General features: G+C 39.7%; 1 protein-coding gene across 2 annotated transcripts in view; it reads left to right on the top strand.

The window, feature by feature from the left end:
* Positions 1-8327, top strand: part of tbck (TBC1 domain containing kinase) — a 40248-nt gene extending 31921 nt beyond the window's left edge. For both annotated transcript variants that reach the window (XM_047577335.1, XM_047577334.1), the window contains exons 24-26: positions 302-465; positions 5079-5238; positions 7870-8327. In XM_047577335.1, the coding sequence (XP_047433291.1) occupies positions 302-465; positions 5079-5238; positions 7870-7980 (435 nt within the window). In that variant the 3' untranslated portion in view covers positions 7981-8327. The remainder of the gene's footprint in view (positions 1-301; positions 466-5078; positions 5239-7869) is intronic.
* The last annotated feature ends 5108 nt before the right edge of the window (positions 8328-13435 follow it).

Here is a 13435-nt window from a genome sequence, read left to right as displayed (position 1 = left end):
TGACACTTGGCTCATTCCCTTGAAGCCGGGCCCTGACTGGCATTTCAGGTGGAAACTGACAAAGGATCATGTTCTGGCCGTGTCTGCTAGTTACGGTCTATAGTGCTTTCTGAGCTTTTAGTAAAGTTTTTATGGTAATGCATGGTGTAATCCTGGTCCAGGTGAGCTATTAATGTTATTAATATGGAGGGGACTTAATCATTTCTTCTGCTGTGCCTGAGTCATTTTACGACGCTTACTTATCAAAGTTTGAATTCTATTCGGCATTTCTCTGAACGCGTTTTCTCCCATTGTCTTGTAGTCCCGGGAGCCTCTGGCACTGTGTGACCTGAAAGCAGAAGTGTCCCCCAGGATCTCGGCTGAGGACTTAATCGACCTCTGTGAACTGTCACTGGCCGGACCCTCCAAAAGGAACAAAGCTGGCAAGCCCAAAATTGTTGCAGTGGATATACGCAGTGTAGAAGAGTATCCTTTATTCTCATTATTCTATTCAGTTTCTTAAGATAAATCGTCTCAGAGGACTGAGATGTTGTAATGGAAGTTACCTAATCACTTGCAAAACTTTTACTCAACCAGCCACAGAAATGGTAAACACACTTCAAGGTTGTTTTAACTTTTCTCGCTATCGCAAGAGGAAAGTGATTCATCTATGAGATTAGGAGACAGCCAAATACCACTTTATGACTTTGGTGTTTGAACATGTCGGTTCAGATCTGAACTAACTTAGTATCTGCCTAGTTAAATCTTCAGGTGCTATCGTATGAAAACAGGTAAGAGCTGTGACGTAACTAGTCTTGTTTATGTTCAAGTGTACACTAGACTTGTTTTAGGTGGCTACTGAACCCATCCACGGTCATTCATTGCTCTTCTTCTTCGCTGGTGTGACCCCCGTATGCTGTATGTAATATACACCTCATACCACTCCCCATCAAAGAAACTGAACTATCCCTTTATAATACTGATCTACTTTATAATAAGTTTTTGCTTCTAAAACTCAACGAAGTAACACGTCTAAACCTTCACAAACCATGAAGTGTACCTTGAGAACGGTGAGCAGCACAGGTCAGAGCGAAAGCCTGATTGCTGTTTTAGTTCTTCAGCTGAAGGGGTTCAACGAACGGGAATAGAAACAGAAGACGTGCAAAGTAAAATCCCTCTGCACTGTAGTGACAGGTTAAGGTTAACCTGCCCCTCCCCAGCCCCTCTTTGTTTCCTGTGCTTTCTTGTTTGATTTTAAGTTCACTGTGAAGCAACGACCTCAACCACCCATAATTACCTCTCAACTCAAGCTATAAACGCAGCACTAAAGTATTATAATACCATAAAGTTGTTGTGTCGCTGTCTGATCTCCTGTGTTGTCGTCTAGACCCGGGAGCCTCCGGCGCGTGACCTCATTTGTCCTTCGCCAATACACGAGGAAAATAAATTTGCTATTCAGCTAAAAAACACCTTTATTTTTTAACAAAGACCTTTTTAACGGCCACAATAACTCGTTGTAGCTCTTGTTCAGGTTAGTAGGAAGAGTGTTAACATATTCAGAGACAGGCTGTCACTCAGTATTCACTGTGCATACACCTTTTCTGGCACTAATATTCGGCACCATACCTGAGTGGTTTATTTTTCTTGCTTCACTGTACCGTACCCCCGCACACCAGTGCAGGTGCAGATAAGTCGTACCTGTAAGGGCAGATCCAAACCCTCAAGTGTGCGCTACCTGTAAAAGCTCTGATGCATCAGCTCAGGCTTCACAGCGTCGCTCTCAAAGGTGTTCATTCCTGTCTCTGGCCAAATGAGGCAAAGAACTGGCGACTGAGCCACACAAGAAATTATACGAAGGGCCTTCTCTTTACGGTGTTCTGGAGCGGGCGTCTGTGGAAGACATCCCCGCTTAAAATGTCAAGAAACACACCATTAACACCTGATCCACCACCTAGAAGTTATCTCTCTGCCAGACACAGCAGTCATAAATAAAACACAATTATAACGTGGTAACGCTCATTGCATTCAACGCGTCATTAACACATGCACGTCCTGTGATTGTGACCCTCGGCCCAACCCGTAGCTTTTGGAATTGAGAAGCGATTCAGCAGTAACTTTGTGGGCGAATAAATCTCCTTGAGCGGGAGTCTGCTGAGAAAATGGTCTTGAAAATGTTCTCTCAACAAGACCAGATTTATTTGCATTTGCTGCACATGTGAACCACTGGGGAATGTTCACACCGCTTGGTGGCCATGCACACAGCTGATGCAGAGCTTCTCTCTCCGCCTCATTAAAGGCGGACCACGCTGCATAAATGGTAACTAGGGATGTAACGATACAATTTGTTTAACACAATGAGCTTGCAGACAAATTATGACTGGGAAAAAAAAATCCTTTAATTAGTTCTCAGACAAAAAATACATTCCAGAGGTAGGATGTAACTTCAGAACACAAACTATGCAATGAATGCATTTTACAAAACATATGTATTTAGATATACGAATTTATTTGAACTAACACATTAAAATAACTAAATGAATAATACAAATAAACTAAATTTCTTCAAATAAACAAACCAAGGCTTGCATGTTCCTGGTTGGGGATTTATATATATATTTTTTTATAAGATCAGCATATCTCGTCCAGTCTAAATACCCGACAGTGACGTACGTCATCGAACGCGTAGTGAGTATGCTAGATTCCGCCGTCTGCTTTTTAAAAAGGGCATTGCAGTTCATTTTTCGTTTCAGCTGATTGGAATCGTCGCACATCTGTATCGATTTTTAGCTTTCTCATCTGTAACCATGCATCGTTACATCCCTATTGTTAACATAGAAATATTTTTTTGAGCATGCACTTCCTTCTAAGATTATTTTGGACAGCCCTACTTTAATGACATCTCACTGCAACTGACGAAGATACTAGCTGCTGTTTTCCAGTAAGGGCAAGTAAGGACAAATTCAGGAGGCATGATCTACTTACGCAACATTTACAGTATTTAGTCTAATGGTCCAACCACTCTGAGAAACTAACATGAATTCATTGCTTTCATGAAATTTCTTTTGCAGCTACTGCTGCTACTGCTTTTTTCATGAAAACCTTTTTTTGGTTTTGGAAATGCATACAGCAGAGCAGTAGTTTTCATGGCTCGATGTGCATACAGACACTCTCCCATACAAATAAATTCCTTGTAAGTGCCATAGATTAAAAATGAAAAAAATGCTTGTCACTGTCAATAGCCCTTTAATCCATCTTTTTCATAGCTCTGCATAAAACTACAGCGTTGTGAAAAAACAATGTTGCTTTTGCAAAATACAGTAAAAATGGAGGAAAAAAACAACAACCTGAATGTAAAAATTTCGGCTTCAACCCATCAGTGGAATGGTGATGGCGTTAAAGAGTCATTCATCAAGGATTAGTGTTAAGTCGGGATTTTAAAAAGGTGTTCCTTTAGCTAAACCCCTTCTCTGAAGCCTCCTGATCGACAGAGGCTCCTCAGACCAATTCATATGGAAAAAAAGGGATTTGACCACTTGCACAGGATTTGGGAACCCTTGTTCACTTTTATTTAGCTCTTAGACAGTGCTCTGTGGTGGGTGTCTGTGGTCACAAAATGTGGATTAAATTAAGACATCTGTGGAGTAAATCAGGGCAGTCTAGATTAAGCTGTCTAGGTACCTAGTTGTTGGCATGTGCCTCTAATTGTAGCATAACCCATTACTCTATGTAACAGACGGGTTCTCTGTGGTTTTGTGGCTGCTCTTATGGTTTGGTGAACATTTGTCTCAGTATGTCAATAGCTCCAGAAACAGGACATTGTGCTTTTCTTAGGAGTTATTATTCTACTGTAAACCATTGGGAGAATGTGCACTCGCTCTGTGTCAAATCCCTCACACGGTCTTGTTTCCTTTCCTTTTCTCCCGCTGACATGCCCTTTTATATTGTCAGTGTTTCATTTTCCACTCATTTCAGTGTTTTTGTGAAGAAACCGGGTATTTTCCATTCTGCTGTCTTAAGGTTCGTCTTGCTTTCTGAGAAGTGTTATAATAAGCACTGTTATTAGGATATCACTAACTTTACAGTGGTCTTTAAAAGTTACCTAAAATTTTCTACATTTCTACATTAGAATGACTCAAAACATCAATCAAACAAATGAAACAAAATAATATACCTGTAGCAGAAAAAAGAGTTAACGGTAGTTTGTTGTTGTGAATCCAAAACACAATTAAAAACAATGGTTGTCCCAAAGGATCCCAGGGCACCTTCTAATGGACTAAATGCCTCTCTTACATTGACTGATGTTTATGTTCATGAATCCACCACCAGGAGAGCATTGAACCATGATGTGTTTGTGCTTATCTGGGCCATGTCGGCTTATGGAGCAATGAGTTCTGAATTATAACGGCATATTAGTCAAAAGAAAATGTCAGGGCATCTGTCTGTGAGCTGAATCTTAAAATAAACTAGGTCATGTAGCAAAACAGCAAACCCAAGAACACATGTTGTTCTACAAATGACTGATTAAAAAAAGAACAGAATTTATGTTTTGGAAAGCCAAAGTCCTGACATTAATACAAAGGAAATGTTGTGAAACAACCTGAAGGACCCAAACAATATTTTAGAACTGAAACAGTTCTGTACGTTACTGTAAATCCGTCCAAGCTGCTGTAGATGGCAGATCAGCAGTGACTGAAAACATTTAGTTCCTGTTATTGCTGCACAAGAGAGTCTCACCAGATACCCAGATACTGAAAACAATGGTTCATATACTTTTTCAACATGTTCTCTGTTATACCCACTGTTATTCAGATATATTGAAACTCCCATGAGATGCATGTTAGGGACTTATTTGAAGGCTATACATTGGTATTTCAGAAGACCTGAAAAAAAAAATGGATATTTCTTTCCTGGCACAAAATTCCAGAGATATAATTGATAAACAAACAGAAAGAAACCTCTCCCAAACTGTATCTGGGTCATTGATACATTCTTTGTGCATATGAAAAAAGGGTTCACCTAAATCTTTTTTTTTTTTTTTCCTGCCTCAGACGGTTACCATACCTGTTCAAAGCTTTGCTCCTTAACCCCACTGCCTCCAGCTTCAGCAGAGGCCATATTTCTGGCAGCATCAACGTTCCCTTCAACACAGCATTCGGTCCTGATGGCGAGCTGCTGCAGTGTCCCGCAACAGGAGCGCTCCAGAACTACAGAGGACGTGTCATTGTGGTCATCAGCCATGCCATGAAGAGTGCTGTGATGGTGAGAAAGCAGTCACAACCACGAACATCTGTAGATAGCACACCAGAGCACACTAAATACATGAATTAAATAGGGACATAATATTACAGGAAACTGAAATCATGATTGAGTTTTTACGATGTTCTGCAAAAGCAACATTGTTTCTTGCAGCGCTGCAAGAAACTGCAAGTCAAAAAAAGGAAGCGAAATTCTGGAGTTAAAAGGTCAGAACATTGCACAGTTTCCCCTGAATTTATCTTCTCATTGCTCAGAAATGAAAAGAAATTCTAGAGAAACAAAAGGCCAGAGCATTGCATAATTTCCACTGCATTTCTGTAAGTTCTTATTGCTCTGACTGTAACTGATTGATTTGCCTTCACTGCAAAACAAGTAGTTTTATTATTATTTATTATGTTTGGCTCAGTTTCAGAACAAACCCCAGTTAAGAAGAATCAGAGGCTTTGTTGGACCGCCTTTCGCTTTAACTACAGCACACATTTGGTGTGGCATTGTTTCGATAAGCGTCTGCAGTGTCGCAAGAGGTCTTGTATTGATGATGAGAGAGTCTGACCTCTGTGCTGAGCCTTCTCCAGCACATGCCAAAGATTCTCAATGGGGTTAAAGTCTGGACTCTGTGGTGGCCAATACATGTGTGAAAATGATGTCTCGTGCCCCCTGAATCACTCTTTGACAATTTGAGCCCAATGAATCCTGAAATTGTCATCTTGTAATGTGTCTGTGCAATCAAGGAAGAAAAACTCCATTGACGGAATAACCTGGTCATTCAGTATATTCAGATAATCAGCTGACCTCATTCTTGGAGCATAATGTTACTGAACCTGGATCGGAGCAACTGCAGCAACCCCAGATCATAGCACTGCCCCACACAGACTGGTACAGTAGACACTTCCGCATGATGGGAGCATCACTTCATCTGACTCCCTTCTTACCCTGATGCCCCCATCACTTTGGAACAGGGTAAATCTGGACTCATCAGACCACATGACCATCTTCCATTGCTCCAGAGTCCAGTCTTTATGCTTTAGGAAATTGAAGCCTTTTTTCCTGGTTAGCCTCACTGATTAGTGGTTCTCTTAAGGCTACATAGCAGTTCAGTCCCAATCGCTTGAGTTCCCTTACATTTAAGTAATGGCAGAACACAACCAATCAGGATTTTTTCCACATTTCCTCCACATGGTCCCCCACTGTCCTTCCAGTTTTTAATAATGCGTTAGACCGTTCTTAACCCAATTTAATAGTTTCTGCTTCAGTCTCTTTAGATGTTTTCTCTGCTTGATGCATGCCAGTGATTTGACCCTTCTTAAACAGACTAACTTTTCCACAACCACAGGATGTGTCTTTCCGCATGGTTGTTTAAGAAATGAGAAGCTATTCATTGCATCAGTTGGGGTTAAATAACTTGTTGCCTAGATAATCGCCTATGCAGTAATTATCCAATAGGAGGCTCGTACCTATTCGCTTAGTTTAATCCAGGCGGCGACTTTTTTGAAAAAAAAAAAATTTAAATCTGATTCAATCTACAAGAGAACCACAGCTTAAGAGGGGATATATTTTCCACCATGGCAACGAAGAATGTCTGTGAAGTTTTTCAGTCATCCAGGTCATGGTAATCCACAAGGCTAATTTACAGAAATTAGTGGCACCAGTTTCTGGTCAAGCAAGTTTCTGATGAGTGTACACACAGAGTTTTCCTATTTAAACTTCAATTTCCCACTAGTTGCTCAGAACTGAAGAAACTACTTGGATGAGTGGTGAAATGTCCTCAAGAAATCCTATAAGTCCAGTTGCCTTTTTTCAGCGCCTTTTGGATGACAATGAAGAATACAATGAAATCTACACAGCTGTGTTTTTAAAACAACAGTCATTGCTCAAAGCACAGACCGCAACTGAAACCATTTTTCTCTTCAAAAACAAAGCATAAACACTTCTGAGACAAGCCAGAGAAGATTGTTTGTGAGTCATCTTTCATCTCTCATGTAACTGTTACAATGCAATTCGTCTACTTCTTTACAAACACATTTTACATGCCTAAGTACATCCATTCACACTGGGCAATAGAAAGCATCTCCATATGCGATCAAGTGACCACTTGTCATCGGATCTCAGCTCTGCAGTCTATATGCAAATAAATACGTGCATTATTTGGCATGCACGCACACTTGCCACTAATGTCACAGCAAACAGCCTGCTGTAAGAGAGAATATTCTCGGTAATGAAAACGTTTGACATTAAAGTCGAAATATTGCTTTTGCTGAATAAGTCATAACGTCCCTGAAAAAAAAAATGAGTATAAATATTTCTGCAAGCAGTGAGCTTCAAACCTTCAGCTCATCAGTGAAATACTGACCGTCTAAGAGTTAATTAAATGATAGAGTAAGGAGTTTCAAAAAGGTGTTTCTTTTACCAGGTTGCTACTGTAGTGACACAGACTCACTTGGACCAAAGGAATCGGCCAACCCAGAGTTAAAGACAGAACGTTATGCCACTGTCGCAGTCTGACAAACCCTTTTTCATAAGATATTTTTTATTTAGTTCTAAGTAAAAGGTTGTAGATGCAGTTCCAAATAAAGATTTAATTTCTGAAGGACGGTGAATAGCAGCTTTTCTGTGTCGTTTCCATTTTTCCAACAGTTTGCTGCACATTTGATCAAGGTGAACTTTCTTCGGGTTTGCGTCCTCGACGGAGGGATCAACAAGCTGAAGCCCACCGGACTCCTGACGGTCCCCTCCCCACAGATCTGACCGCGCGCTTCATGTTCACTTTGATGCCAGGTACAGATGAAAAGATGAAAAGACTGAAAATCATATTTTGAGTGGATGATAATGATGCAACAAGAATGATGGAATCTGTTTTACTAGAACCTCTGTTATGTGCTGTTGTAGCTTTGCACTGAAAGATTAAGCTGCCTGTGACCAATGTGTTTGTGTGAGAAACAATGAAAAAATAACAGCAATGTGTATTTGTTGATTCCATGACTGACTTTGACTTTTTGTAAGTTAACGCTGCACACTGATCTGTTTATTTGCCATGCCATACATTTTGGTTACTACCATGTTACAGCTTTGTAAAATTAAATCTGAAAACACTGTTTTAGTGGTTGTTTCCTTCAGATCATTCCTTCAAATTGCAGCGAGCGTTTGGATGCAGGGATGCACCGAGTAGAATTTGGTGAAGCTCACAAAACCCTTTTAAGCTCATAAACAAATTGTCAATGTGATATCTTTCTGTGGAGATGGTAAATGGTCTTGCTCTTATATAGTGCTTTTCTACCTACTCAAAGGTACTCAAAGCGCTTTTACAGTCAGAGACACATCTACCCATTTGCTCACACAAGCACACATCAGTGCCAGTTGCACAATCGGGGGATCAAACCGCTAACTCTTCGGTTCATGGACAGCCCGCTCTACCTACTGAGCCATAGCCGCCCAAAATTTTGTTCTCCCCGTCAGGGAATCGAACCCCGGTCTTCTGCGTGACTGGCGGAGATACTGTCCACTATACTAACGAGGAGATAAAAGGAGCGTCTTTCATGCTCATGTTTCAGAGAATTTTGGTCAGTTTCTTCACCTAAGGTTTCGCTGCATGGAAGATCCATTGACTGAAGAGAAATCCTACAGGTTGGCAGCATGGATAGTGGGTGGTGGATGGCGAGGTAGGACCCTGGTGCAGGACACACATTCCAGAGAGGTTGGCTGAGCAACTCTGAGAAGATTTCAAGACAACTTCTGAAAGCAGAAAGAAAAAGCGTTCCAAATGCAAAAACACAGATCCATAAACAGGTGTAATTCAAAAACCAAAAGCAAGACGAGAACCCCAGGAACATGACAGGGGTGAATTCAAAGAGGTAACGTCTCAGGGGAAAATACAGATGATTTGACAAAAGAAAGGGAAAAGCAGGACTATATGAGCATGGGCAGAACCAAACATTGTATTTTAGGTTTTAAACATATCTATTCATCTACATCTATTAACAGTCAACCTAATACAGGCTGAATTAAATATAATTCTTTCAACATCAAGGGTTTTCAAAAGTGAAAATGATGGATTATGAAGATTATGAATTGAGCTCCATTAAGCAGGTAGGCTACTTTCAGAGGAGCACTAAGTCAGGTGGGTCCTTTGAATGCTCATTTAGGATAAACAGTAAAAACACTTGCTGACTCAAACCGTTGTAGTATTGTGATATTTGCAGCTCTGCAAAGTTGTATCCCAGAGCCACAAACATGGTCAAAGCAAGAAGTTCACATAATGAACTTTTAAGGTATGTTACTCAAAGTGATTAGGCGCAGGGGAAAAAAAAAAACAATCAGATTTGAAAGGCCTTTACAAATATGCACCAATCACTGCCTGTGAATGTTCTTCTTGGGGATATTGTTGGCCACAGAAAGGTGCAGCAGTGCCAACGTGCTATATCAGCCTGCCAAATAATCTAAGCTTCCTCATGGCTGTGTATAATTTCACTCTTATTAAGTCTGATTGTCATAATATGTTTTCTGCCATGTGAACTGTGATTTTTTCCTTTTTCCAATCGGTGTGGTTGTGTGGTTATTTTTGTACGGACCATACATGTGATATTTCAATAGTTAGGAAATCATAAAGCAATAAAAACATTTTGTCAGCAGATTTTCATCTGGACAAGTTTTCACAAGTTTTCCATCTTGTCATTCCTTGGAACTCTGTTTTGTTTTTGTTTTTTTCTTTCTCAGCATTACGCCCTATCTCTTACCTGTGATTTGATTGTCTGTACTCTGGCACTGAGCTCATGTCCTCTAATTTCTTCTCTACAGAGGGTGTGCGTTGTTGTCAGGAAGGAGTGATCACAAATATTGCCTTTATTGTTGTTGTTGCTTATTATTGTTGCTATTTATTGTTGGAACTGAAATAGTTTGGTACTGTCGGCTGTAACTACGCCAAAACAACAACATGGACAAACTTATCCGACGGCCCTCCAGAACGTAACTTAAGAAGAAACTTAAGGTATGACTTCATCAAAAAATACAGTGTAAATTAATATTACCTGACACTACATGTGAACCAGGTTTCGGTGCCTGGACTCCAGTTGTTTCTAAGTAATGGCCGCAACCATGGAGACGTCCACTTGCTGTGACGTCACATGCACTGTCTTATGTACTTGGCCATGCTATACTTAAAAGACAAAACCTCATGTTAGGTCAGGGTCGATGTTATGCATATGGACAACATGTCTCTCAGATGAGGGTGAGGTGTGTTATGCGAGATATAAAGGATGCTAATGAGGACAAGATGTAATGGCTGGCCATCTGACTACACCACGAGCAGGAGGCGTCAGTACTGACGGCATAAAGAAGAAAAGAAAAGAAGAAGAGAGCCCAACATTGACCCTATGAAACCCAATGTCCAATTAACTGTCTTAGGTGTACCTTGTCTCAAAGGTTTGTGCAGAGAGTGCTCAGCTGCTTCTACAACGCTAATTATAGCAGGTCCATGAAGACCGTGAACTGCTGAACTGAACATGGATTCCTTTTCAAACAAACCGTGGGTTGTTTTAAAAGAAAATCTCAGTGATAATAATTTTATTTTACGTGCACATCATAATTAGCATTACACGCTTTGTACTAATGCAATTTATTCTTCCTAATCAATAGGAAATTCCACAGAGACCAAGTACTGTGTATGGGTCGGCAAAGTTTGTTACCATGGTGATCTCCAATGGCTCAGTGCAGCCCTCTGGACGATTGAACCCTTGTAATTTATTGAGATGATAAATTGGAATGTTTTAGTTTTTTGTGGCATGTCTTGAAGCTGTTTGGTAGTTGTCACTGAAGAAAATGCAAGAATACCTCCCGTGTACATACTTTCATTTTGATATGTTAAAGTAATATAATCACATTAACAACTTCTACTAATGTTTTCAGCAATAATAATTGGAGTTTACTGCTAACTGGCCGCCATGTTCCATTTTTATGTAGCCTTGTGTTCATAAACCATTGACCTGATGATGGTGCTAGTTGGAGGAACACTGCGATCATTGCAGTTCAGTACCCTATGATGTCCAGAGTCTATTTTTGTCAAATACGTAATACCTATATGGTTGATTGGTCTCTTAGTTTCCGTCTTGGCCGTTACCAGGACGAACATTTTGGTGAGGAGTCTCCCCACAAGATGACGAAGAAGTTACAAGATGAGCTTAGAGTGTTACAACAAGAAAATAGAATCTGAACGTACCACTGATCCTGCCTTGGTACAGAGAATAGCGTGTCCATATGAACACCAGAATGTGGGAATTCCTCGCCTGTTGTTTAGCTGCTGCCTAGATTCAGCTTCATAATATCAAAACTCATTGCAGGGATTCTTATTTTACCAATAATGGACTATATACTAGAAAGAATCTACTCCACAATTGGGGAATGATTTTCCTGTTCATTGTAAATTCTTGTTGATTAAGTTGAAGGGAATTACAGTAAATTAATTCTTTTTTAATTGCTACCTCCAAGGACTCATTTAGGCAACAGATCTTTGTAAGACGAAAACATCATATAATTGTATCACAATATTAAAAAAAATAACTAAACAAATCAGATGCAAAATGCCTGTCGCAAAATCAATAGCAAAAAATAAATAAATAAAAAAAAATGTTTTCATTTTTTCTTTTGAAGCTTTTATTGTAGTTTGTAGTCACAGTTTTAAATGGAAACTCTTGCTCAGATGTTGCAAAACACACCTGAAGTTTGCTCATCCATCAATTATATTTTACTGAAACCAACTGTTGTGTGTGATGATGCAACCTTACTGTCAGATGTATTACTACATCAAGTGTTTGTGTGTTTTTTGATGATTGTGGGAAACTGTTATTGTGAAATCGTGTCATTTCACATGTATGCAAACTACTTCAGAGTATTATTATAATTCAACAACTACAAGTTCTCGTCACATGAATGAACTTGTTCATGAAGAGATTAAAGTGACGACATTTTTCTCTTTTCTATTTTTTCTAAACAGGTAGATGCGTCTGTGACTGTGAAGCGCTTGAATATAGGCTACCAATAGAAATTAAACAGTATATTGCTATATAAAAGCAAGACTATATACCATTTACCAAAAACTGTGCATCATGTACAACTGTTATGCCGTTTTGTGTCAGGAATTTCCATTACATTCCCTCCTTTGAGCTCACTTAATTAAACTTAACTTTGACTACTATATATAAAGTAGAGTTTATGCCTCTCCGGGATGCCGTAACCAGTGTAGTTAGCCTACAAGCTGATGCAATCCATTTATACTAGTAAGTATACTAGTAGTTTACAAGAAATAGAATTTTTTTGTTTCTACCTTCTGCTTCAGTTTCCACAATGGTGAATGAAACTTTCACCAAAAGGGAAGGTGAGTCATTTAATTGTTTGTATCTCTGAACCTTCTCAGTTAACCTTTCCTTGATGTGTTCCATCTTTATTGGTCCAAAACAATCGATTCGAGAATTGTGGAGATGGAGAAGCAGTCGGAAAACGAAAGCGGAAACATGCTGCTGCCAAGCAGATCAATTCTCAATCAGCTCTTGCCGCCTGGGATGCATAGTCCCATTTTCAATGGTCCAGAGGTTTGTCAGGCTACGGCATGAGGGTCTTCATAGGGTCCTTTCCCCTTAAATACCCTGATTTCATCATTGGCCTCTAAATCTAATTTTGTCATGGTACCATTCTTTGGACAAAGAATCTAAAACAAAACTGGATCCGGTCAAATTCCACCAATTTCAGCTGAATAGCTGCTTGTTAACAGGGTCCTAGTCATGTGGGTTTCAGGTGGGCATGACCAACAGATATTCGAGTGGGTGTTGAAACGGCATCAAGAAAAACCCAGCTGCTATTGTTCTAACTTTGTTTTTTGATGACCTAGATGACTGAGAACTTTGATTGATTGATTAAGACTTAGCATTGTCTCCAGATCCTGCAAGATGATCCTAGGACATGCTGTCTGGATGTTTCCAGGTTGTGGTAGGCAGGTCACTGTCATATATATATATATATATATATATATATATATATATATATATATTGTGCTACTCCTTAGTAGCACAAGTTAGGAGCACGAGTAGAGCCATGTCATTCCCCCCTTCTCCGCCTCCCCATTTCCCGTCTCTCTTCACTATATATAGGAAAGTGTTAAACTAAAAATGATATGTAGAGTATACAAAGTGTATATTTGTAATAACACAGCCATGAA

This window comes from Mugil cephalus, chromosome 2 (genome assembly GCF_022458985.1).
Source record: "Mugil cephalus isolate CIBA_MC_2020 chromosome 2, CIBA_Mcephalus_1.1, whole genome shotgun sequence".
Taxonomy (NCBI): Eukaryota; Metazoa; Chordata; class Actinopteri; order Mugiliformes; family Mugilidae; genus Mugil; species Mugil cephalus.
The sequence above is the reverse complement of the archived record's forward strand: the minus strand, read 5'-3'. Positions and strand labels throughout refer to the sequence as shown.